The 24,865-nt window shown below is 39.7% G+C and overlaps 1 protein-coding gene across 2 annotated transcripts in view; it reads right to left on the bottom strand.

Annotated features, from left to right (window-relative positions):
* Window positions 1–24,865, bottom strand: part of UST (uronyl 2-sulfotransferase) — a gene marked incomplete at its 3' end in the record, with an annotated part of 164,963 nt that overhangs the window by 16,808 nt on the left and 123,290 nt on the right. For both annotated transcript variants that reach the window (XM_083829999.1, XM_083830000.1), the window contains exons 6-7: window positions 21,481–21,578; window positions 19,241–19,398 (exon numbers count right to left, since the gene is read on the bottom strand). In XM_083829999.1, the coding sequence (XP_083686125.1) occupies window positions 19,241–19,398; window positions 21,481–21,578 (256 nt within the window). The remainder of the gene's footprint in view (window positions 1–19,240; window positions 19,399–21,480; window positions 21,579–24,865) is intronic.

Genomic DNA, 24,865 nt, shown 5'->3' on the forward strand with positions numbered 1-24,865 from the left:
GGGAGGCAGCGCTGCCACACGCAGGCAGGGTCCTGCATGAGCCAGCACACACACAGCAGGACCGGAGACATCGGTGTCCTTTCCCACATTACTATTAACCTAAAAAACCCCTCGTCATTTGCCCCATGTCTCTCCCCAGCACAGCTGTGCATCGCTGTCCATCACTTCTGTCTGTGATGAGGACCCTTCATGCTGTACTCGTACATGGCCGTCTTGCATGGCTGTGTAAAGCCTTTTTGAGAACATAAATCTTTTTCCCAGTCCCTCAATTCCAGTCATTCTTCTGCGTGGCTCCAAGGCAATAACTTCAGCTGAGGTTATCTCTGACTTCATATTAGCACTTCGGCACTCATGTCACCACTTGGGTTTGTGTTTGGCTGGTCACTCTGACACAAGTTAAAAGGTTCACTTCACCCTTCACGTTTGGCAGTGTAGATAGAGCCACTATTTTGTACTTTCCTTGGGGGTCAAGTTTTTGATTTTTCAGCAACTTGGGGCCACCTGAGTACTTGTAGCCCTGTCATCTTTAATGTTTTAAAACAAAGACATCACAAATTTTACTTTGAGAGCAAAGCCAGAAGAGAAGAGCTCAGCTCCTACAGACTCTAGGATGAAACTGCCAGGAGAAAAGATTTTACTCCCGGTTACCACACTGATGAGGTAGTTTTGACAAATTCCTCTATGCCAAACAACAGAAAGTACAAATTAAAATGTTTTAGGCAAGACACAGATAAGAAGAGAGAATGTGTATATATGTAGATAAATGAAAAGTGAGCGTAGGTTGTATGCCAAGATGTTAGAAGAAACAAGAGAAGACAGAAACATGAGTTCGTTTGATAAAGATGTCCACGTGAATGCTTATACCTTTATGCTTAGCTGCCAACGTGCATCTGCCGTTATCGTTTACCTCATATTTACATTTCCAGAGTAAAAACGGCTGCTGTCAGGTGTGGGCAAACCTGCCACACCTTTCTCTAGGAAGCTTAAAATACACATATAACTCACACACGATGCATGTAACAGGCACAGTGGCTAAGATGAAGTATCCACTCAGTCACTCTGCTGAGTATTGGAATGGTGGCCTGCCGTCGATGCTTGGAGAAGGAGGTGCAAAAAAAAAAAGGATGCACGGAGTGTTTCTCCCTCAGTGTCGTCTTGCAGCTTCTGGTGCTTGGTGGTTATGCACTCCTCGGGCCAGAAGCTGCATGAATGGCTACTAAATGTAAACGACACAATGAACTTCTCCATGAATGCGGTGCTTTTGCAGTCCTATTAAGGTTTTGGTCATCAGCATGGTGCATTCCAGGTAATTCCACAATACAGTGATTTGTTGATTAAAAAGAAAAAAAAAATCCACAAAACCACTCAACACTTTACCTCTATTTTAAACCTTTTAAAACTGAGTCTCCCTGAGAAATGATGACTAATTATTCTGCATTCAATCTCTCTACATAGTTCATTTTTTATTTGTAGCATATCCCCCCTTCAACTGTCTCTTTCCAAACTCAAAGGTCCTACTTTACTAAATTTCTCTTCCTACCAGAGCCATTCCTTATCTCTGACCACCTCTATTGCTCCTGCTGTGTACTTTCTCTAATTTTGCTAGACACTTTTTGAGAGAGTGTGATTAAAGCTACAAATAATTAATGAAGTCTCAGGGAAAATGCTGCAGTTTGTGGTTAAAAGCACGTACAACATAACTAATTTCAACTTTTTTCATATGTAAGAGTCAGAAGTAAATACATAGATTTAACATAGATTTGAAATACTGCTTGTCCCAAAGCACAGACTGAGAATACTTCTTTTACTTTAAGAACAAAGGCAATTCAGTGCAAGAGATATGTTCAACTTCATTGGCTAATTCTAAAAGCAAGAGTGGCACCTACAAGTAAATTTAATTTATCTGGTAAAGTAACATAGAAAATGTTATTAAAAATGGGAGTTAACATTTCAGTGCCATTTTCAACAGATAATCCTCAAAAACATTAATCTTTCATTTTTTTTCTTCTTAAAAACTAATAAAAATTCCCATCTCTAATGGATTCTAAATATATGAAATCCAAATCCTATTTGTAAGGTTATCAGAAGAATAAACGCTGAGATTTTAATGAAGTTCTGTGGAAAACATATCTGAGAGAATGGTAAATTCAGGGTTTCCATAGTAACAGAAACAATAAAAAAATAAAATCAAGGGAGCCTTGTCGTGGCCCGTCCAAAACCAAAGAGATTGTCTCTGGGAGACTTGGAGTGAGTTTACGTGGAAGGGACACCTACCGTGTTGGATGTGCACGTGCCCTTATACATGCCAGGAGGACCATAAGGCCCACACTTTGACACAGGCTCTGCTCTCCTTTGGACACTAATGCATGTATAATCAGGTTATAATCAGGTTATAATCAGACTTTTTCTTAATGTTGAGTATATAGGTCCCAGAACTCCTTAAAACTCTCTAGTTTAGTGTTTAAATGAAGGCCAAGTTCTCCTATAAGTATTGGGGTTATGAAATTGTGCTTCTGAGGTCTTTTAAAAATATATTCCTCACTGGTGTGGCCAGTGACTATGGTCATCAGTTTCTGAACAAACACGGTACCCAGGCACATCATATTCAGCTGACATTTCATCTATCTGCTTGCCACAGTGGTTGAAAGTATTTCTGGCATATGCCTAGAGCATTTAATTTTGTTAAGTACATTTATTGCAGAAACGAAAATCCCTAAACTGAGCAAATAGAGAGTCCTCATAAACATAACTACAATTTTTTTTCATTTGCTCTGAGTAACAGTGGGAAACGAAAAACCACGAGGTTGAAGGAAGTGAAAGGACTATTTATGTAGCATGGGAAAAATTAAACTGAGTTTCAATGCTTTAAAGTGTCCACCATCTGTTTATCAAAATATGTTTGTTGTGCTTCTTTTGTCTTCAATTATCCAGTCTGTCTGCTCTGATTTATGGACACTGTACTAGATTCTTCCTTTGATTTTAATGGCAAGCTGTGTAAGTTCTGCCTCTACTTTGAAATCAAAATGTTGGGCTGGCATTGCCAATTGCCAGTAAAATATACCAATGTATCACGTGCCATTTCTTCACAAGATTGCTCACACGTATACAGTATAAAAAGATGCACGGGGCTCGGAGTTTTTCCTTTTCTGTGCATGAGATCCGAAGTGTCTAGGCTCTACATTCTTATTTATGTTAAAATAAAACCTGTTGAACAAGTGGGATGTGCACCAAGATGTGGTCTGCAAGGATAACAGAAACAGACTGTAAATTAAATAGCTGAATTAAACAAGAATTCAAACCATTGATTTCTACAGGCAGCTTGCAAAAACATGCACCAAGGAAAATAATTTTCAGCGATTCAAAGCAGAACCTTTGGCTAAGTAGCGAGTCTGCCCTTAAAATAGGCTAAATAACGTATTCTGCAACTGCAGAAAGTACTGGAGCTAGCAGGGGACCACATGCTATATTCCAACAGCAGCAGAAGGCAGTGCCAAATAAATACCGAAATTCAATACACAAAAAATATACTTTGCAACTTCACTGCTGTTCTGTTGTTAGAAGTTCTAGATGAACTGGGCTGACATTTTGGTAAGCTGTTTGCAAAAGTTTGGCAGGTTTTCTGCTATCAGCCACCAGCACTGGAATAGCTGCACCAAACAGGCAAAGCTGTACAAGCTGCAATTTGTACCTGTTATTTTCAGCTAATAAGAGATTGACTATGAAAAGGGTTTGCAGTTCCATAGGAGCTTTTCTTGGTATATCAGGATGAGTATACTTGTATATCTGGATGGTATTCAGGATAACGTCTTTCTGTCAAGCTCTTGGACACCAACAGCACTCATTTCACCCTTTTTCACCATGCAGACTGAAAAGAATCATTTGCCATTGGCAAATAGAACAAAATAATCTGAACAAGAGAAATCTGTCAGTAAAGAAAAGCAGCTGGTTTAGCATAGAGAATCATGGACTAAACTGAGTACCCCAAAATAGGAAAGCCCACGACCTCTTCAAAGCGCTCTTTGGCATTCAGGATTCCCAGTTTATACCCTATCTCTACTGGTATTTAACTGGCACCACAGGCACTCAGAACTTACCACTACATCTGACTGGGCTAAAATCAGAATGGGAATGCTTAAGCTAAGAATTTGGAGAGAAAAACAAACAAACAAACAAACAAAAAACACCTGAAAGATCCACAAATCTTGAAACAATAACCCTAACGAAGACATGTAAATCACTATTACCTGATGCCTTTATGGTGAAACTGGACAAACAATAGTCACTATGAACTAGGATTCAGTGCAGAAAAAATGATCGAGGTCTTTTCAAGCAGTGAAACATGAGCTATGGACAGGGCAAGACCAGAGACGCCTCACACGTGGTTGCATACAAAAAAAACCACACATGGAGAGAACATGGAGCAGGCAGCTGGCAAAATTACCCCAGTGTCAAACATCCGAGCAAGTTTATTTAATCATGCCCCAGTTGGTCCTGCCACACTTCACCCTCTTCAAGATCTCTTCAGTTTTACTATACAAACTCCTTCCTCAGATTTCCTGCCTTCTGCAGTTCATTCTCTCTAAGCATTCTTCTAGCAGCTGCTTTTGTCTCCACACAGGGGGTTCCCAAGATTTTACTGCAGTAGATCTTTCTTTTCATCTATCTCCTTTGCTCTTGGCAAAGAAGTCCTGAGCTTCTACTGCATTTCTTTGCTGTACAGGGAACCAGGCCATATACTTTGCTCCTGAAAACACCACGGCAAAAAATATTACAAAAGATGCTATGAAAACCAAACCAAACCAACCAACCAACCAACAAAAACCAAACACCCAGACATTTCCCCCCGCCTCCCCAGAGCAGCTCAAATAGCGGTCACATACACATATTTGTCTATTAGATAGGCAAGGAGAATACTAGTAAGGCATGGCATAACCTCTGTTTTTATAAGCATACCTCTTCTTTGCTCCTACAAACAATACCAAATGCAAGCTCCTTCACAGCATCCATCTGCACCCAACTTTATACAAGTGTACAGCACAAGAGAGAAATATTCCTACTTCTGGACTCCAGTCAGAAACTCAAGGCATCAAACAACCTCCTGAAGAGAAAAGTAGCTGTTCATTTCTGTTCACTGACCACGCAGAGTTCAGTTTCTCGTCATAAAGTACCTGACATTACATAAAGTCAATACCCAGTGAAGTGAACCAGGTTTGGTAAGGGTCTGAAGACCCTCCGAAGATCAGTCATGGCTACTGTGAAAGTGGCGCAGCATGTACAGTGACAGTGGAGAGTGGAAGAGAACTTGAAAAATACAAATAAGAAAACAAAGCCCCTCAAAATATTTTCATTGAAATAATATTTAGTAGTATTAAGGTTAAAACAGTTTTCGGTGAACATTTTCATTCAACATATTACATTAATTTGCTTTGGCTATGTTCTCACTATTGTCATGTCCAATTTCCACTAGCTTTTAGGAGATTTATACTATATAGCAGCCATTCATTAATCCTCCACTCTCATTCCACATGGCAGAAAAAGTGCATGCTCCTGCCCAAGCAGTAAACCTTGAAACTCCCCAATGCCCTGAAAGCAATGGGAGCACAGTCCTGCAAAGCACGAGGGCCTGTGTGTGACCACGCGAATCCTACAACAGCTACCAATTTAGTAAGGGGTCATGCCCTTTATTCGAGTGACAGCAGTAACCTTATTTCCAATATACCTCAAGAGTTTCTGACATCAGCTGAAACTACCTGTTACGTATTGAAAAACTCTCTGATGTATGACTGCGAGGAGGATAAAGAAGTTGTGAGGAGAGGGAGAGAGGGAGGAAAAAAAAGATCAGAAATAAAAAGCAATGAGAAGCAGGATGCAAAATTAAAGGGTGCAATAAAAGAGAAAGAAATAAACAGAAAGTAGAAGACAAATAGTTAAGTAAGCGATTGAAAAGAAGTTTTACCATTGCTCTTGTGAAAAATTGAACTCTAGCTCCTAACACCTAGGGAGAAGGCCACTGAGAATCCTAGTAAGGAACTGCTTTTTCTTTTTTTTTTTTTTTAAATCAATCCCACTTCAGAGACATTTTCCTAATGTTGCACTAGTGTTCCGAATAACCTATCATTTCTTCCTGGCTAGGAACAAAGAAAAATCCTCCCTCCCTTCCTTTTTCCTAGGTCCAACGGTGCTTGTTATCCCTCTCCTCTTCTCCCTTCCTTTCCATGAAAAGCAAGAAATCAAATAATGTAGCTGACTGTAAGTGAAGCAAAACAGTCAAACAGCAGGAGCAGAAGAGACTGGGACAAGCATACAGACTTTGCTCTAAGCCCTGCATTTTCATGCTCTGTAACACCAACGGTGCAATACGTGTTACGATTTACAGGTACACATATACTTAGAGCACGATACATCACACGATCACACAGCAGATTCACGTACCTTCCGAAACTCAACTGGGAGAAAAGCTATGGAAGAGAACAGACCACTGCAATTACCTATTCAACACTTTCACTACGCAGAAAGCATGGACCCATACCACAAAAGATGTGGGATCGGGATACATTGTTTTTTCATTGACCTGGCATAGCACAGGAAATAAAGGTTTCTTTTTATGGTGGATACAAAGAGCTGAGTAATCCAATAGTTACAGGGAAGCCAGAACAGAGGAATCACAGAAAGCCATGGGGAAAGTAAATTGATTGAGAAGAGAGAATATTTCAGGTCCTGAGAACAAAGTGGGAGCACTGTGTCACAGACAACGGATGCTGTTGCAGGCTTTCAACAATCAGCAAAGCAGGGAGGGATGGATAAATGCTTGCATTTACTTGTTTTAACTGAGCAACTGCAGGAAGATGCCTATTTAAGGCACTGCCCCCTGGATAGCTCTTCTATTTCTCCTGAGTCTCCAATTATTATTTTTTTTTTCCTTCTCTTCAATACCCTCATTTCCCCTGAGTATGCACTCATCAGCAACTTGCATTCCTCAGAAATCCTCCCACTAGCTGTCTGGAAAGACATTCATGCTAGAGGCCATAACACTCTTCTGACACGAAGATGCCTTTAAAACCGCAAGTCATCTTCAGAAACCGAATTGCGTGGAGGTGCACAAAGAATTCCTCCGAGACCTACTTTGGAGGCAAGTGAATTCAGCCAACTCACAAACATCAGCAGTAATTTCATTCGGGTAAGCATGTTTGGTATTCTGAAAGCCTTCCCCCAAACCACACACCTCTTTGCACGTGCACTTCTTTTAAAAATATTTTCTTCTTGGTCTGTTTTTATGCTTACTTTTTGCCCTCAACTTGTATGATAAAAATGTTTTCTGGGTGAGCCCTGGAGAACCGAGCAGACCAAACACTAATGCTCATATGGAATTTATTTAGAGGGGGGAAAAATCCCTTAAGTTGAGTGCTTATGTTATTTTGAACTGGTTTTATATTTTATATGTATATAGTGGAGCTGGAATTTCAGGGCTGGCTTTTGTTTGCATTCATCATGAAACATTTGTTATATGAGCTGCTGCTACTGCTACCAAAACAGCTGCTGCTCACTGCTAGAAAACCAGAGCCCATCTCAACAGTTTCTTGCTTCCTCTGGTAAATCTAGCTGGCAAAAGAGGCCCAGTGTTTCTACAGAAAAACTGCCTTTGTTTGGCTTCACTGTCGTCCTCACCGTCTTCTGCCTACCCTGAACATGGACTTGAAAGAGAACTGATAAACCAGAGCAAGAGCAGGTACGTACTGATGCTCCTGACATATCTGCAATTAAAGGTAGATCAGGACTACAGCTGCATGAGCTCTCTGGTCTGCAGCTAGGACAGCACCTCGGATGTGAATGCCTTCCCTTCAGCTGCTCCTATGATTTAGCCAGGATTTAGCCTTTCCATCCTATGTCATCATTTTCTGCTACCTAGAAAAATTGAGCCATAGCTTGACCTATCTTCCAATAAAAACTTCTTTGCCGTAGAAATGCTGCTGTCCAGTGACTAAGGCGATCTGTAGGAGACTGCTTCTCTATGCAGAAAAAAAAACCACTCACCTATCTGACAATCTGTGCACTGTCCTAATGACTTGGACACAAAACAGGACCTAGCAGATGAGCGGACTGTAGTCCTGAGTGCTGAGGACAGACCTCCTGAACTACACATAAGCTGAATTTTAATACATTGCTTTCTTTGTTACAAGCACTACAACACTTCAGTGTTGTTCTTGCTGCTTCCTGGTGATTTCAAATTGGCAGTGAGCACTCTAACCCCATTGTCATCTTTTTAAGAGAAAATTTATCCCAGACTTGAGCAGCCTCTGCAGGACTTCACTGCTTGTTTAAAGTAAGGGGAGACTACCAGATAATTAATGCCTACCGCTTTAACCAATTCTATCTTTCAGGAGAACATTTTTTTTTTCTCACAGCTGGACAACTTACTTTCCTTAAGAGCTTTTGAACAGATCCTGCTGAAAATCAAATGTGCGCCATCTTATATCCATGCGCTTGCTGACTCCTTCAAGGAACTAGTTGATTTTTGAGGCTCTACAAAAGCCACATTGAATTTTCTCAAATGTCTATTAATTTCATTCTTTCTTATAATTTCTAGAAGTACCTAAATGGGATTCTTACATCTGCAGCTGTCTAGATACCATTTCAGTCCTTTAAAAACTTGGAGTCGTGTTAACTACCTTCTATTCTTCCAGCGTAGCTGCGGATTGATAGGACACACAGCAGAGTTGGCAATTACAGTTTCACAAACATCCTATGTGAGTAGTGGCTACAACAGCAGCATCTTGACCCTGCCAAGGAGGAAAGATAACTGAGGAGAAAAAAAAAATGCCCTAGCACCAAATCTGTTACCTGTATTATAGATGGCATCTGCAAATAACTGAAAAGTTACTCAGAGTTAGTCCAAAAAGATATGTACAACTCATAATATGACATTTTTAAAGTGCAGTAACTGTTGTGCAAATGTTGGGGATAGAAAAAGCAGCCCAACTGGAAATAACACACTAATTAAGGAATACAATAGGATTGCAATGCAGAAGAAAGGGTTGAGAGAGGGAAGATGAGCCAGAGAGCAGTGGAGGGGAACATGCTCGTTGCTACTACATTTGTAAATGTGTGATTCGACTCCAAGAACAAAGTAAAAGATGAAAAAAAGAATCTTCCTAGCCATATTTAGTAAAAACCTCTTCTCTTGCTTCTGGGAAAGCAAGATTTCAAGAGGGACAGGTCAAAAAGGCTGAAAAATTCCAACTGGGAAAAGAAGTGGGGAGCATAAACTCCAAGGAAGACTTGCTCTTGGAAGAGCAAGGGGTCAGCTCAGCAGCATTACAACAGCCTCCTACCCCAGGGCAGGTAAAGGGGATCTCAGTCTTCAGCAAACGGGCTCTGAAGAAGGAGCACAGGAATGGTGTGAAGTTCTGCTCAAGCGAGCAGATTATCCCCTCAGGAGTGATGGTGGGAGACATACCAAAAGGATTCTCATGTAGCAACTGAGAGCTACACTGCTAATACATTTCCTTATTTTTAATTCTTTTAACTTTGTAACCAAGCACCAACCCTTACACTTCACTGAAATTTATTTACTAATACTTACTTTTTTTTTTTTTTGGTAAGAGTAATCACAGTAGTCTTAAGGTGACTTAGAGGTCTTTGGATGACCAGAGGATTCCCACTCTGGGAGTAACTTATCTATTTACAGGTACACTCTTGGGATGCTTCAGTCTCAAGAAAAGAACCACCATCATCCAGGGACTCACAGACCCCAGGCTGTTTGGCAGTTGTAGGTGAGGAAGGGGTAACAACTCACAGTTTGAGGATCACCAGGCACTTGCCCCTTAATATTACTGATTTTTAATAAAACTCCTTTCTACTGACCCTTCAGTCTGTGACGCCTCCTCATACTTGTCAGTACTAAGAATAGGCCCAACATGGAGCCTTCGTGTTTTACCTGTAGGCAAGGTAAGTACAGTGACCTTTTCTATGATGGCTTTCTGCTCCTTGAGAGTGCCTGCCTGCCTGGCACCTCTCCCAGCTACCCACTGTCTCCCTCCTCCCAGCTCTCTGGCAGACCAGTCAGTTCAGGTTGAAAATAACTTCTGGTATTAGCTTTAATGCCTTTAGCAAGCTGCATGCAAGAAAATGACTTGCTATAATTTCATATTCAACTTGTTAGAATTTACGGTCTTTCATGTTTTCCTTATTTTTGTTATTACAGCATTTTAGTTATTATAGCAACTAATTTTAATCACTGTAAAAACTTGATTTTAAATTGCTATGATTATGCAATTGCTATGATTATGTCCAAGTAATTCCTTAGGAATGGCTACTCATCTTTACTGTATAAAAATTACAGGTAAAATCTGTTTAGTTATACAGTTACCTTACCTTTAATACTTTTCAAAACATTTCAGAACCATCAAAGATACTTTCTGATGGTACTCACATTGCTTTTGCAATGTGTCTCCAGGATAAGAATAATCAGTTTAACATGTAACCTATTCTATTGCTGCTATAATAGGCACAACTTATGATTAGTCTGAGGTTAAAATACAACCGCTTCTTTCAACATGGAAAATATGATTATGTTCCTGAAAGTAAAGTGAATAGTCAGCTCTGATCTGCTCCATATTGTTGCTTCAGTAAAAGATATTTCTACCAAAACACTAACCCTGCAAATGTAATGTGGCACAGAGTCATAATCATGCCAGATTTTGAGTTGTTATGCACCTATTAGTAACAGAAGTTCTTCATATTCCAGCCTCAGCCACCTTGTGCAATTCTGTTGTTTCCATGCAGGTGAAATGAAGACCTGTGCAAATGTACTGGAGCTGTAGTTGAGACCAGAAGCATGCCTATTAATTGGAATTTAGCAGCCATCCACCTTGTCCACTATGCCTTATGCTGCCTAAAGAGAGGTCAAAGTTGCCGAAGAAGCAATTTGCATAGTGTTACTACTATAATTTTTATTCAAATGCTATTTTAAAAGCATACACAGTAACAGAGGTTTAGCTGGTAGTTAGTGATTAAAATAGCATTATGATTTTATTCGGTAAGTTATTCAAGAAGGAATGAACTGTCAATGCAAGCTTGAATTGTCTGCCATTAAAAAGTTTGTGGCATTCTGTCATCAGTGACCCTGGATTATTTATAAGATATTAATGCTGCACCTGCATGCAGCTTGCCCTGTGTCCCAGAGCTTTAACAATGCTGCTTGCCCATGGATTTTTCATTTTATTATGCTAGGAACAGGAAACATTGAAAAGATGCATCAGGGAATCAACCTCAGATGAATAGCAGAAGCACTGTTACAAATCCATAACATCTTTAGTGACTGATACACTCATTAGATAAACATTATAGTTTCTTGAAAGATAACAGCATCAATGCTTCAAAATGAGCTCACACAAGAGAATACACATGAATTCTTGACATGTGGGATGCAAGGGTTTGGCTGACACCCCTTGGGATTTAGACCACAAATACATTTTGTTTTTACTCCAAGAAAGTATGAAATTACATCTGTGGGTTTAGTCCAAAACTGGACAGCCCATCAATAGATCTGATGAAAGGAAATTGAAAGAATGAAGATGGGGGACGAAATGCAGGATCTGAAGACTAAAGTCTTTTGGAATTGCACTACAAGACAAAGGCGAAACTGCAGGTAGTCTTGGCCTTCATAGACCTACAGATACAGGTGTGTTACACAGAAAGTTTAGAGAGGGGAAACTGTTCATGGTGGAGAGGTACAGGCAAGAGCATGAGAAACAATAAAATGGCTTCAGGCAAAGATTTTGCCAACTGATAACCAGAAAAAGGTGGCAGAGAGAAATAAGAAAAGGGCAGCCTGTTGCAGAGCACAGCCTGCAGTTCTGAACACCAGCCAGAGATGTATGGGCTTGGTCTCTGCAAAGGTTCACAAAGAACAGGTGAAACCAGCACCCAGCGAGAGCTGTGCATCAAGGGAACACCACGCCAAAGAAACAAAGAGTTTCCAGAGAGAACAATTATGACAAGCATGCCAAGAAACCGGATTCAGTCTCTTACAGAAATCCTTTTCTACTAGAACTGAGCTTAGTGCCCAAGCCAGCAATATTAATCCAGCCAGCATGTATTATAGCACAAAGAAAGGAAAGACTGAGTAATTCTGTCATACTTAGCCTATCTCTGCAATACCTTGTAAGTTGTCACAGCTAATGAGCTCATGTGTTTAGAAGCTTTAGTAGAAGAGAAACATCTGATCTAGCTTTTTTCAAAGGATGACCCAAGGAAACAGGGGCTTCACCTTCCATTACATCTTCACTTCAGGACAAAGAACCACAGCAATAATTTTGGCAGATGGACCCATAAATTGCACTTTCCTACACCCTAAGCTCAGGGAGCAGATTTACCCTGGATGCGAGCCGTAACCATGTCAAGCTCTTAGCTACCTCACTTTTCGACTCAAAAGGCACCATTCATTTTGGACCATTTATAAACAACTGTTCTGCTGCATAACCATGCACATATGGACTAACTCCAATCTAATAAGTACATGTTAGCAGGGAACAGTACGTACAGCAGGCTTGATCCTGGATGCATACAAGCTCCCTGTGGGCTTGGAAAGCCTTGCCAAACTCTATTGCCACAACTTCAGTGTTGCTGGTATTTTAACAATGAGATTTAAACTATCTTGGATAAATCTTTTGGTGCCACAGTTATGTCTCCCATGTATTACACACATACTCTGGGCTGGCTTCACCTTCCTGAGCAGAATGAAAAACTGCAGCTGTTATGAGATGCCAACTGTTCCTGCAGAACTTGCCACTGAGAAGTTTAGTTTCTGAGATGAATCTTCAAAAGATCTAGAGGCTCTCTTGAAAAATAGAGTCATGAGAAAGTCTAGAAGTACTCAAATGCTTCCAAGAGTTCCTACTCTTAAAACAGCTTGGTTTATTCACAATGGGATTTGAATCCTCTGAAAGTCAGAAAACAACATATTTTCCTTTTATGGAATTGGAAAAAGGAAGAATATTTCCACTGATTGTGCTTATCACTGATTGGTGCAGCCACTAAATTCAAGGCACCCCAGATCAGGCAGTCTGGTTTTGTCCCTGCTCTCTAAACCTTATTTCCATGGCTGAAGAGCTAAATAATATATCTACAGCTTTTTACACTGTCCTCAGCTCTATAGAACAAACCAAAGAACAGATTTTTTGTGTAAACTGTCCTAGATGCTATCGACAAAAAGGGGAACAAATATCCCCCTGGGACATGTGCTGTGGCTTCCCCTCCCCATCTTTCTTGCACACAAAGAACAGGGAATTTGTTTTACAATACAATAAACAACAACAAAATTAAACACTTTTCCTAGAGCATAAACTGCCTGTTTTAGCATACAGATTATTTTAAAGCATTCTTCTAGATAATTTTGAAAGTTCAGACATCAGAGGGAGAAGAAATGAATGGCTCGTCCACATTCCTGCTTTTATTTTCTTTTTCAGAACAGGATGTTGGGTGATAAAGAAGAAAACGCCACCCAGGCCGAATGTAACTTCACATGTGCTGTTACCACTGGCACAGTGTTCAACTTCCCCGAAAGTCCGGAAAAAGCAGGGAGATTACACCACCTTCTGGACAAAACTTTTTAAGTCACACATACAATTATTTTGCTCCACATAATGGATGGAAACATGCCATCAAAACATTATACAGCTGGTTACTTCCCATGTCCAACTTCATGTACTACCACCACGCACAGTTTATGATTTTCCTCTTCTGTAGAAAACTTTCATATGTAGTGATTCCTTTTCACAGTATTATTTAGGGAAAGTACAAAGCTGTTTTAGAGTGTGAGGCAAAAGAATAGACAGCATATTTGGAGTCTCCAAAGTTTTTGTGTATTTGAACGTATTCCAAGTTTTCCCATATTCTGTTTTAAGAAAGTTAGAGATGCAAAGAAGTGATGCAAAAAATCTGAGAATTTAGATTTAATCTCATCCAAGCTGCTCTTCTTCTCACATCAAGAGTAAAGACGCTTGTAGGAGAGAGAGAGGTGTATTTGTGCACAAGAGATGGGCCAATGTATCCTCTTTCCACCTATCAGTGCTAGCTCTGCCCTCTCCAGAAAGTATGGCTCTTGAGAAGTAGGTAGAATATTAGAAGCTACAGATCACCTGACCTAACTTTTTTTAATTAATTTTCATTTTGTATTGAACAAAGGCAGAGTACAAGACAATCACTGTTTAACACTGCACAAAAATCACTGCCTCCTTCCATCAGACTTCTTTCAACCTTTCCTACTCAGAGTTTTTGTTCTTAGAGGTCACATCTGCAAAGGCTTTCCTCTCATTTATTGGATGGAAAACACAGAGGGATCCTTCCTGCCCTCCCTTTCATTTCTCCATATCACAGCAACGATAATCAGTTCCTGAACATTTCCAAATACAGAGCATCCACGTCTTGGGTGCTGGAGCACTCTAAGAACAGGATGGCAGAAAGCCTGCCTGAGGAACTTAGTACTAAAGGTATCAGAAATGTCTTTCTCTTCTGGGGGAGCACTGTCATGAATGGGGGATAAGGAAAGAAAAGCCTCTTTCAGCCTTCTCCACTTGCAAAGAGTTTTATTTTGACAAAGAGTGGAAAAAATGTTCTTGTCCACTTCCAGCACAAGAACCATCTGAAGGCATGTCACACCTTCAGTGAAGTTTATCTCACCTTTTTCCTAACTCTACCAAAGAAGGGTTTATTATCTGTGTCACAGGATCTCAGCCTTGCAATAAAGACAAACGGCAGCAGCGCCCTCCTTACTGAGTTTAGAAAGAATGAAAAGTTCATAAAACAAAACAAAACAAACAAAGAAAAAACAAAAAAACCCTCCATCACCAGCACTCATGAATACCAAAGGATTTTAAAAACCAGCATATTTATATTACCTAGGACAGTATTACTACTACACTTAAAAACATTCTCTGCAAATGTGATTGTCTTTAAGAATTACATTTTCAAAAAAAATCATTTTACACTTTACCTGAACAACATATTTTGTTCCAGCTGACAGTATGAGTAGTTTCATTACAGTCAATAAAAAAATCTGTCTGAAAAGTCTAAGCTGGCCTTTTTGCTTTCCAGTAAGATCTGTATGTCCTTTGTAGCAAAGCGTAACGTTCAAGAAACAAAGTTCTGATATCAGGAAGAAGTGTTTTTATAGGGCTTCTAGTGCCAAAGAGAATTTCTGAACTCCTACAGAAAGGTGAGAGGATAAGGCTTATTTCTGAGGTGATAAAAAACTTTTTATTGCCTATTCTTTTACATTAGATGCTGTTAACTTTTACCCCATGTCAGAGAAGTTGAAATGGCAAAAAACCCTCCATGCTCTGCTGTGCATTGTGTGTATTTTCTGCCCCTTTAAAACACCAAAGACACAAAACCCACCCATGCCCATTTAAAAATAAACTGTGTAAGCATTCTCTGCTTTCTGGCTACCAGCCAGACCATGGAAATGAGCTATAACCAGCAAAAATGAACAGGACTGACCAATTATTTTTCCTTCAGTTGTGCTCCTGAGAGTGAGGAGAGATTTTGCATGTGAAGTTATTCTGTAACTATTTTGGGCCTTTCACATTGCAAAGCAATACTTTCAAATTCTGCAGTAAAACTAATCCAAGGCTCTGCAATTGGACCCTATCTACTCCAATGATGGGGAAAAAAAAAAGGGAAAGACAGAACAGTGAGCAACTTCTACTGCTTAGCACAGAACAGAAATCCAATAAACAAAGTAATACCTTTTTTTTTTTTTTTTTAAATTCTATCTGTGTATATTTTGCACTATCCTCTCCCTACTTTTGATCGCTTGTCAAAAGCAGTTGTGGCTGTCAAGGTAGGAAGTGTGCTCTAGGTGATCCTGCTTGGCAGGGGGTTGGACTGGATGATCTTCAGGGGCTCCTTCCCACCTCGGCCATTCTGTGATTCTGTTTCTTACTTTGGACAAGACAGGCACTTAAAAAAGAGGAGTCCCTTTGCAATGCTTGATTTGATATTGATATTAACATGATACTTAATTTCAAGGAGAGAGTAGAAAAAGGAAGAAAAAACCAACAACAGAAAAATGAAACAGGAAGCCTATAGCTGTAAAGAAAGCTACAAGATTAATAGTTCCAATGAAAGCTTTAGTACAACAAAGAGCTGTCACATTTTGTTGCACATTGTTATAAAATACACAAGTCAAAATATTTGGCATATGGATTAGCTCAAGGAAGCATTGTTATTAATGCAGTGAGAACAATTATTCTCCTAGTGTTCTCTGACACTGAAATTTCTTTAAAAGTTTACCTTCCTTCAGTCTCCTCCTGTCAGCTTATGTAAGACACATCTCTGTCACTATACATAGACAGACAGCCGCACTTCAGTTAGTTCTCTCTGATGTAAATGTCCTCCTATCTGATCAACAGAGCCACAGATTTACTGATCTTTTGCTTCAGAACAATAACAGCGAAGTATTTTTTGATGGTAAAAAGGCTCCAGGCTTTGTTTTCTTGCTAGGAGAACACTAAGCAAGAGTCTCTCATTAAAAGTTATTAAAAACTGTCTCAGATGACAAATCCTACTGCAGACAAAGAGGAGATAAAAACACTTGAATAAGACTTTCATAGTTAAAAAAGCAGAGATGAGGAAAAAAAAGTTTCCATATTTACTGATTTGTGCTACACTGAAGGTTCCTGATAAGAACAAGTTTGCTCGGATGGGAGCTGTAGTGAGCTGGTGCCCACCCAGAGCACCTGTAATGAGAAGGAAGAAGGGGTTTAACCCAGAACTCCCACAGCTGTATCTTAAATGCTTTTCAAGATGCCCAAAGCAGCCTCCAGCAGATCAAGAAGTGCAGGTATGGACATGAATACAACCAGTAGTTTACTACCTACAGTGGGAGGCAGGTGCTCTTAATTTTGTTTAGTTTGCAATGTTGGTGGGAGAGCAGCCACCAAGTTGTTACTTTACTTTCTAATCCATGTAATCCACTAAAGGATGGAGACTGCCTTCCTTCAACCAATTTCCGCTGCTAAACAGCTCTATAAATGCAATTTTCTAATCCAGAACTGCCTATTGCAGTGAGTTCTGGTGCAGAGATTCATTAGACTAGGAGAGAATCACTTTCCCATACAGGTCCTTCCACTGTATTTTTCTCATCTGAATATGTTAAATTGATAAAAAGTAAGTTCTGGCAAAGCTTTACCTTTTTTATATGAAGAGAAGACAGACTGCCATAACAGTATCTCAGGTGGAGCAGCAGGTTAGCACACAGAACTATACATTTTACAGAATTACCTGCAAACGTTAGTCACAACAAAAGGTCGTGTTTGGCCTGAAGTATCTGCTGCTCTGTGGGGTACCACACAGCTGGGCAGGAGAATAGCACCTCTTCCTCCCAGCACTTCATGATGCAACAGCAGAGGGTGTTGCAGATCAGGTCTAAGGTGCACTGAAAAGAACTATGCAGGATTTCTTAGAAAGCACTTGGTTTCTTTTTCTTTCTGACTGATTTTGTTAAGTCTTTTGTGACTCAAAAAAACCCAACAAAAAACAACAACACACCCTTGCATGTATGAAAAGAGTAGAGAAGGGTTAACAAAGGGAAACAGTTTCCTTTCTATTACTCCTTGTTAATCAGTGAACGGAAAGAATAAAACAAACTTTAATCCACATAGAGAATATTGAAGCAAAGAAATGACAAGACAGGTCTTATGCATGAAATCCCAGAGAAGAGGAAATCACTACCCCAAAATGTGGGATCAAATCTCCCATATATAATGGAATATACACAGAGACGAGAAAGATTATCCAGCACTTAATGATTCTGGGAGATTTTTTATTTCACTTCTGATGATTTCAAGGGCACTCTGATGAAAAATCAAGATCCTATGTGCTGTTTGTTAGCTTCCCACATTGGAAAAGAAGTGAAAATCTATGTTCTATAGAACAGCTGAGGAAACCCTACAGATTCCCACAGAAAAATCTGCTGATTGCAGAGAGTGTCCTTCTAGTGATCCCCAACCTCCTTCCGGTCTAGCATCCCTATGGAAAAACCTTGGAGACAGAACTGTGCAAACCTTTAAGAACACTTCAACATGCTAAAAATGTATGTCTTTTTATTTTTTTAATTTACAAAGAAAAGAGAACGCCACTCTTTTCCTGTAATATCTGTATCATGGCTTTATACAAAACTTCCAAAGATCTGTCCTAGAAATAGGGACTGGGAGACAGTCACCCACTGAAACCCATAATTTTTCCAAGGTGACTGATTACTGTTATAGCTGCTCTCAATCAAAAGCCAGTGATAAGCTTTGTGCACTACAAACAAAATTCAACATTTGATTAATGTGTTTTTGATATATAAATTGGTACAAAACACACTTTTCAGTGGCTGTAGGCATTTCTAATTGACATGAATGCAACTGAGTCACCAGGAAAGAAGGGAAGTTTTACCCTTCCTTAGTTCATACCGTGTTAATATCCCAGTCAAATGTAAGCAGTAGATCAGTTCTGCAAAAACAGGAACATCTTATTTCTCGATTTAAGCATAGGACACAAAACCATCTTCTAAAGAAGTTAACAAAAATAAGCATTGGGAGGGATGGACTGAACACAATGAAAGAAACCTTTCAGGTTGATGCCACGGTGCAAATTAAGAGGTAGATTAAGATCTGTTTTCATTTATCTACTGAAGGCCACCTAAGTCTTTTTTTCTGACCATGCTTTCTATTCATCATGCTGTAAATTTGTATTTTTATTTGTACTCACTTAATCCCTGTTTAAGTGAACCATTATTCCAACATAATTGATTAAAATCTTAGCAACCCTCAGTCAAGATTAAGGGAAAACAACCTGGTACTTAAGAATCCCCATTGTCCAGCTCCCCGACCAATTTATTCCAGATTTCCTTAGGTAGATATTGCTGACAACATTCTGAGAATTGGCAACATTATTTGAGAGCTCACTATGCCAGAATTAAAAGAAGAAAAAGTCACTCTACTGATAATTGGGAAGGTTTCCAGCATGTGGCAAGATTACTGGAACACCAACTGCTTGCCTGGGAATAAAAACCACACAATGATGTTAAGAATAAAAGCGGAAAAAATACCTTTCCCCATCAATCAAATCTGCTCCCTAAAAGGAAGATAAATCTCTTCATTGACTAAATAAGACATAAATACTCTACCTTTCAGTAGTCATTTAAGTTTTGCCAAAATTTCTGTGAAAATAGCTGTATAATGGAAACAGTTACCTGGGTTTTTGTAGATGCTAAGCACATCCTTGAAATAATGAGGTAAGAATCTTTCTAATAAAAGCAGCACATCCTCCAACTCCTCCAGAATACCCACAAGCAGAAAATTTTCATTAACGTTCAGCTTTGCTCTTTCAAGGGCCCATTCACCAGGTTCCCTGTATGAAATTAATCAAGGGAGAGGAATGGAATTAAAAAGGAAAAGAAAAAAAAAAAAAGAATGACTGTTTAAATATGCATTTACTTCAGAAATTCAAGCCAAGAAGACAACTGCAGGGGGAAAAATATTCAGTGCTGAATGCCGTTCCTCCAACAGAAGATTAAAAAACAAAACAAAACAAAAAACTTGCGTGCCTTACTGAGATTTTCCACACAACATCTAGACTTGATTTGACATGTAAAAACATGATCACATTAAAATGAGGTTAAAAACTGTATGGAAGTACCCAGTTCCATAGATAACTTCCACAGAGATGTCTAAAAGCTCACACTTGTGAATTCACACATTTCTGCTCAGAAGCACAGCCCATCTTGCTGGAGCAATTATTTTCCTGGGTGATGAATGGCTCTGGGGGGATGACTCTGGGAATAACTCTGAACAACACCAGGAGAAATGCTGCATGCGACCACTGCCTTTTGTTATCCAGTGAATACCACGGAGGGGGCAACTGGCCTGTTTCCTGCCTTGTCCTTGGTTTAAGGACAAAGTCTGCCAAAGTCTCCAGGAGCTTCCCTTTCTCTGCCAGTACCCCATGACCACCCTGCAGATCTGATACTGGATTCACATTTGTTTTCTCTGACAGATATTGGCTTTGAAGATCATTTGGGGGTTATTCTATCTTTTCCCTCACTGACAGAAACTAGCAGGACACTACCGCATCTCCATCATACCAACAGGCTATGTCATATGACAAGCACATACCTGTTCCTGCAACAGAAAACCTGTATGTGGTGCTAAACGTGGCTGGACATATACCCACCACATGGCCAAAAGCATGTGTTTTTCTCTTGCCACGGGTCTGAACAGACAACCATACTGTATTTCAGTTGTGCAACATCATGAAGATAGGTGGTCTATCCTAGCCAATTCCCATCTGGATTTAGGATCTCTCAAAATCTTTCCCTGCTCTTCTGCTGGAGACAGCATTAAGTTTTCCCAGCGAGGCCATGACATCTTGGAGACAGCAGGTCTCACATTCTGACTCCTCACACTCAGCCGAAGCGGCTGTAATGCTGAAATTCATCTTGAAAACTTCAGTTTAAAGACATGCTGCTTCTCAGACTTCTAGCCAGAGCATGATAGAAGACAGATCTAGAATAAGCTAAAAACCGGTATTTTAATGTTGAGGAACCTCATAGATATATATTGTGAAAGTATGCATGTCACTCTTGGTGATGGGATTACTCATATATACAAGTCAAATATGCGACCATAAGCATTTGCAAATGAAGCCAAAATACATGAAGAAAAAAATGTTTAATGAAGACATGAATCTGCTTTCTCAATACTATCTTCCTTTATGCCAAGAAATGAAGAATTTTACAGCAAAGATACTTAGAAACAGAGACAAAAGTATGAACATATTTTCACTTGTTATTACAGCTAAAGTATGGCTTTTGTAAAGAAATTTTTGAAAATATTCACAGCTATTCCATTATAGAGAAGTGGTAATAATAAATAAATATAATACCTCGAAGTTGAACAAGCCTACTTAAGAATGTGCTGTGACCCAAAATATAAAAATATTTGAAAACAAGTAGGTATTTAAAATGATTCACACACTGCATGAAAGTTTACTATTACACATCAATAATACAGCAACATGAGAATGGCAAAAATAGACATTAAAAATGAGCTAGTTCAATTACAGTAGTAGAAGGCTCCACTTTACATAATTTTAAGCATGATCACTATTTCTTACATAGAAACAGAAACCTGGTGTTCCTAAGATACAGACCTGGTATAAGCATCTGAGCAAAACTAAAATGTGTATTAAAAAATTACAGTGCAGGTAAAATGGTTAACAAGCACATAAAGTCACTCTGCCAACTCAGAAAAAAAATAATCCTACCCCTCTTATTCCGAAATATATGCATGCAGTTGCCACATACAGAATTACATTGTACTTACACTTTGCTCTTGTACTTGAAATAACTGTTATTTCAAATTACCAGTTTCTGACAAAATGCTGTCAATCGCTACTGCTGAACAAATTGAGATACCTTTTATATTTATTTACCTGCATCTTGGATGCTGTCCACAGAAATATGGGATGATATAAAATAACCTGGGATTGGAACATTCAGGGTAGTTTTCAAGGATACATACATTAATGTCCTGTAGGTGAGAGAAAAGAAAATGAGGTTGAATACTGTGTTTTCCTTTCTCTATTAAAAACTGTTTTATTAATCTCACACTTTACACAGACATCCTAGAGTCAAAGAATTGTGCTGAGGCTATACCAAATACCTTAGAAGGAATCTACCAGTCATTTTAATACTTGCTACATTTTATTAGAAAGTTGCAGGAGAAAAAAAAAAAGTTATTTTGTTCTACAACGTCTTTCTGCAAAAACCACAATTTTTATATTGAGATTAATGCATGATTCAAAGCGTGACATATGGATCGACTTTCACAATGAATTATATATTTAAAATAGCTGGGATATTATTTTCAGACTTTTCTTTCTTCTGAGCACACCCGAGGGGAAACAAGAAGTGGCCAGAATAAATCAAATTTAGACAATGATTATTTTATTTATTTATATTATTCTGCTTCATACAATGACTGCAATGAGCAAATGTGACTTGCAATTCACACAGCTTGCTCCTGATATAAAAACATACATCACCATTGATTACATTCCTGAGATGTTCAGAATTGAGCCTATTGTGTAAACCCTCATTGAGAAAAGAACTTATTAGAAAGTATTTATCATTTTCCTGATTCATCAGTCATCTAATTAGGCACTATCTTTCATTTCTCAAAAGACTAGGCATAGCTACTGAACCCTGAGGAACTGCATCCCATTTCTAGTTTTACTCAGCTCAATAACAAACACTCCTGTAAGTGGGATTGAATTACAGCACCCTTATCTAGCCTAATAACCCCTTATTCTGCTGGCAGACTCACTGATTCCAAAGGGACTTACCAGGGAAAGAAAGGGTAAGACAACATAAGCAAAGATGAAAGAATCATATCTTTGCAAAAGCCCTCTCCCATCGTTCTTCAACATGTGCTTTTATAATGCAATAGCCTTGGTACACACGAACAGGAAACCAGTGACTAACCATAGAATCACAGACTCACTCAGGTTGGCAAAGACCTCTAAGATCATCAAGTCCAACTGTTAACCTAGCACTGCCAAGTCTACCACTAAACGACGTCCCTACGCACCACATCTACACGTCTTCTAAATACCTCCAGGGATGCTGACTCAACCACTTCCCTGGGCAGCCTGTCCCAGTGCCTCACAACCACTGCAGTGAAGAAATTTTTCCTAACATACATCCTGAACCTCCCCGGCACAACTTGAGGCCATTCCCTCCAGTCCTATCACTGGTTATCTGTGAGAAGAGGCCGACCCCCAGCTCCCCACACCTTCCTTTCGGGTGGTTGTAGAGAGCAATGAGGTCTGCCCTGAGCCTCCTCTTCCCCAGGCCAAACACCCCCAGCTCCCTCAGCCGCTCCTCACAGGACTTGTGAGCCAGGCCCTTCACCAGCTTCGTAGCCCTGCTCTGGGCACGCTCCAGGGCCTCGATGGCCCAAAACTGAACACAGCACTTGAGGTGCAGCCTCACCAGAGCTGAGTACAGAGGGACGATCACTTCCTTGGTACTGCTGGCCATGCTATTTCTGATACAAGCCAGGATGCTGTTGGCTTTCTTGGCCACCTAAGCACACTGCCGGCTCATATTCAGCTAGCTATTGACCAATACCCCTCTTTGGGCCCAGCCACACAGCCAGCTTTTTAACTAGCAAAGCGTACACCTGTCCAAGCCATGATCAGCCAGTTTTTCCAGAAGAATGCTGTGGGAAGCAGTGTCAAAAGCTTTATTCAAGTCTAGGTAAACAACATCCATACTTTATCAAGTAAATGAGATGGGACAGAGGACATTTCTGTGGGCACCACACCCTCTAAGAGCCAGAGTTGGTCAGCAGCGTGGGAGCTGTGGAGAGCATCCACTGTACCAACAAGTGCCTTGGGCAATCCTAGGGCCGTGTGGGGTATAGGGCCCTGGCTGCAGCATCAGCGTCTGAGAACTCAGTGCAGAAAAGCTCTTCACAGAACATAAGCCCTAACTAGTTTCACATTTGGGTCCAATAGCCTGTTTAAAGTATTTTCCTCTTCCTCCCATCTTACACTTCTGTAAATCAGGTTTTATTAATGAGTCAGGAGATACTGGACTGCAAAATAAATTACATGGTGAGGAACTATCAAAGAAAACAGCATAAAAAGTGCGAATTGGGATACAAACAACCCATTTCCCCTGCTCCCCACAATGTATTCAGGCATACTGAGAAGATACATACCGCAAGATTTATGTTCAAGACATAAATTTTGAAATTCAAGGCTCTGAGCTTAACCTAATAAACACCCTTTGCTCTCACTGCTATGAACATCACTGAGAAATCTACTGGTGGCACAGTAGGGTGGCACGGGTAATTTGCTAATTTGCTCTTCCTATGATCCCAATAGGTTTTTTTTTCTCTTTTTTTTTTTTTTTTTTTTTCTCAAAGACCTTATGGCCACCTTTCAATATATAAAGGAGGCTTATAAGAAAGATGGAGAAAGACTTTTTACCACAGCCTGTAGTGACAGGTCAAGTGGCAACAGTTTTCAGCTGGAAAAAGGTGGATTTAGATTGGATATAAAGAAGAAATTCTTCACTCGGAGGGTGGTGAGGCACTGGCACAGGCTGCCCAGAGAAGCTGTGGATGTCCCATCCCTGGAGGTGTTCAAGGCCAGATTGGACGAGGCTTTGGACAACCTGCTTTGATCAGACCTCTCCACAATAAAGAAAGAGGGATCCTTCTTTATTCCTCAGCTCTTGGATGCGATCTACACTGTTTGTGTCCTGCTGGGCTTCTCTCTGCAGGGAGGCAGAGGGCTGCCCGGGAACCAGCAATGGTCCCCTCCCCACTGTGGCCCTGGGGCTGTCAGTAACAACAAATGATTTCTTTTAAAAAGAGTTTTTCTATTATTGTTACAATTCTGGCCGGAATGGCATTTTGGTAACAGTAATGTCTATTTCCTTTTGTAAAACTGTCTTTCATACAAAAATAATGATGTTCCCTAATACACTAATCTGTGAACAAGTCAGACTACTGATCTATCAGAGGTGTATCAAAGATGTGCTATCAATTTTTTTAAGTTAATAATAGAGCTGTTTTATTTGCTCTAGCATGTTCATATATGCTATAAGAGGAAGCCTGCATGTGCTAAAAAAAATTTATGGATACAAAATTTCTTCTGGAATTTTAGTGCTGTCATAAAAAGATCAAACTTTAAAGCACTTCCTGTAAAACATAAAACAATTTACCTAAGTTAATGTCTTTAATTCATTGCAAATATTATAAAAATATATACCAAAAGACCCAGTTTTAGATTTGAGACTTTTTTT

Source organism: Anser anser (genome assembly GCF_964211835.1).
Source record: "Anser anser genome assembly, chromosome: 3".
Lineage (NCBI taxonomy): Eukaryota > Metazoa > Chordata > Aves > Anseriformes > Anatidae > Anser > Anser anser.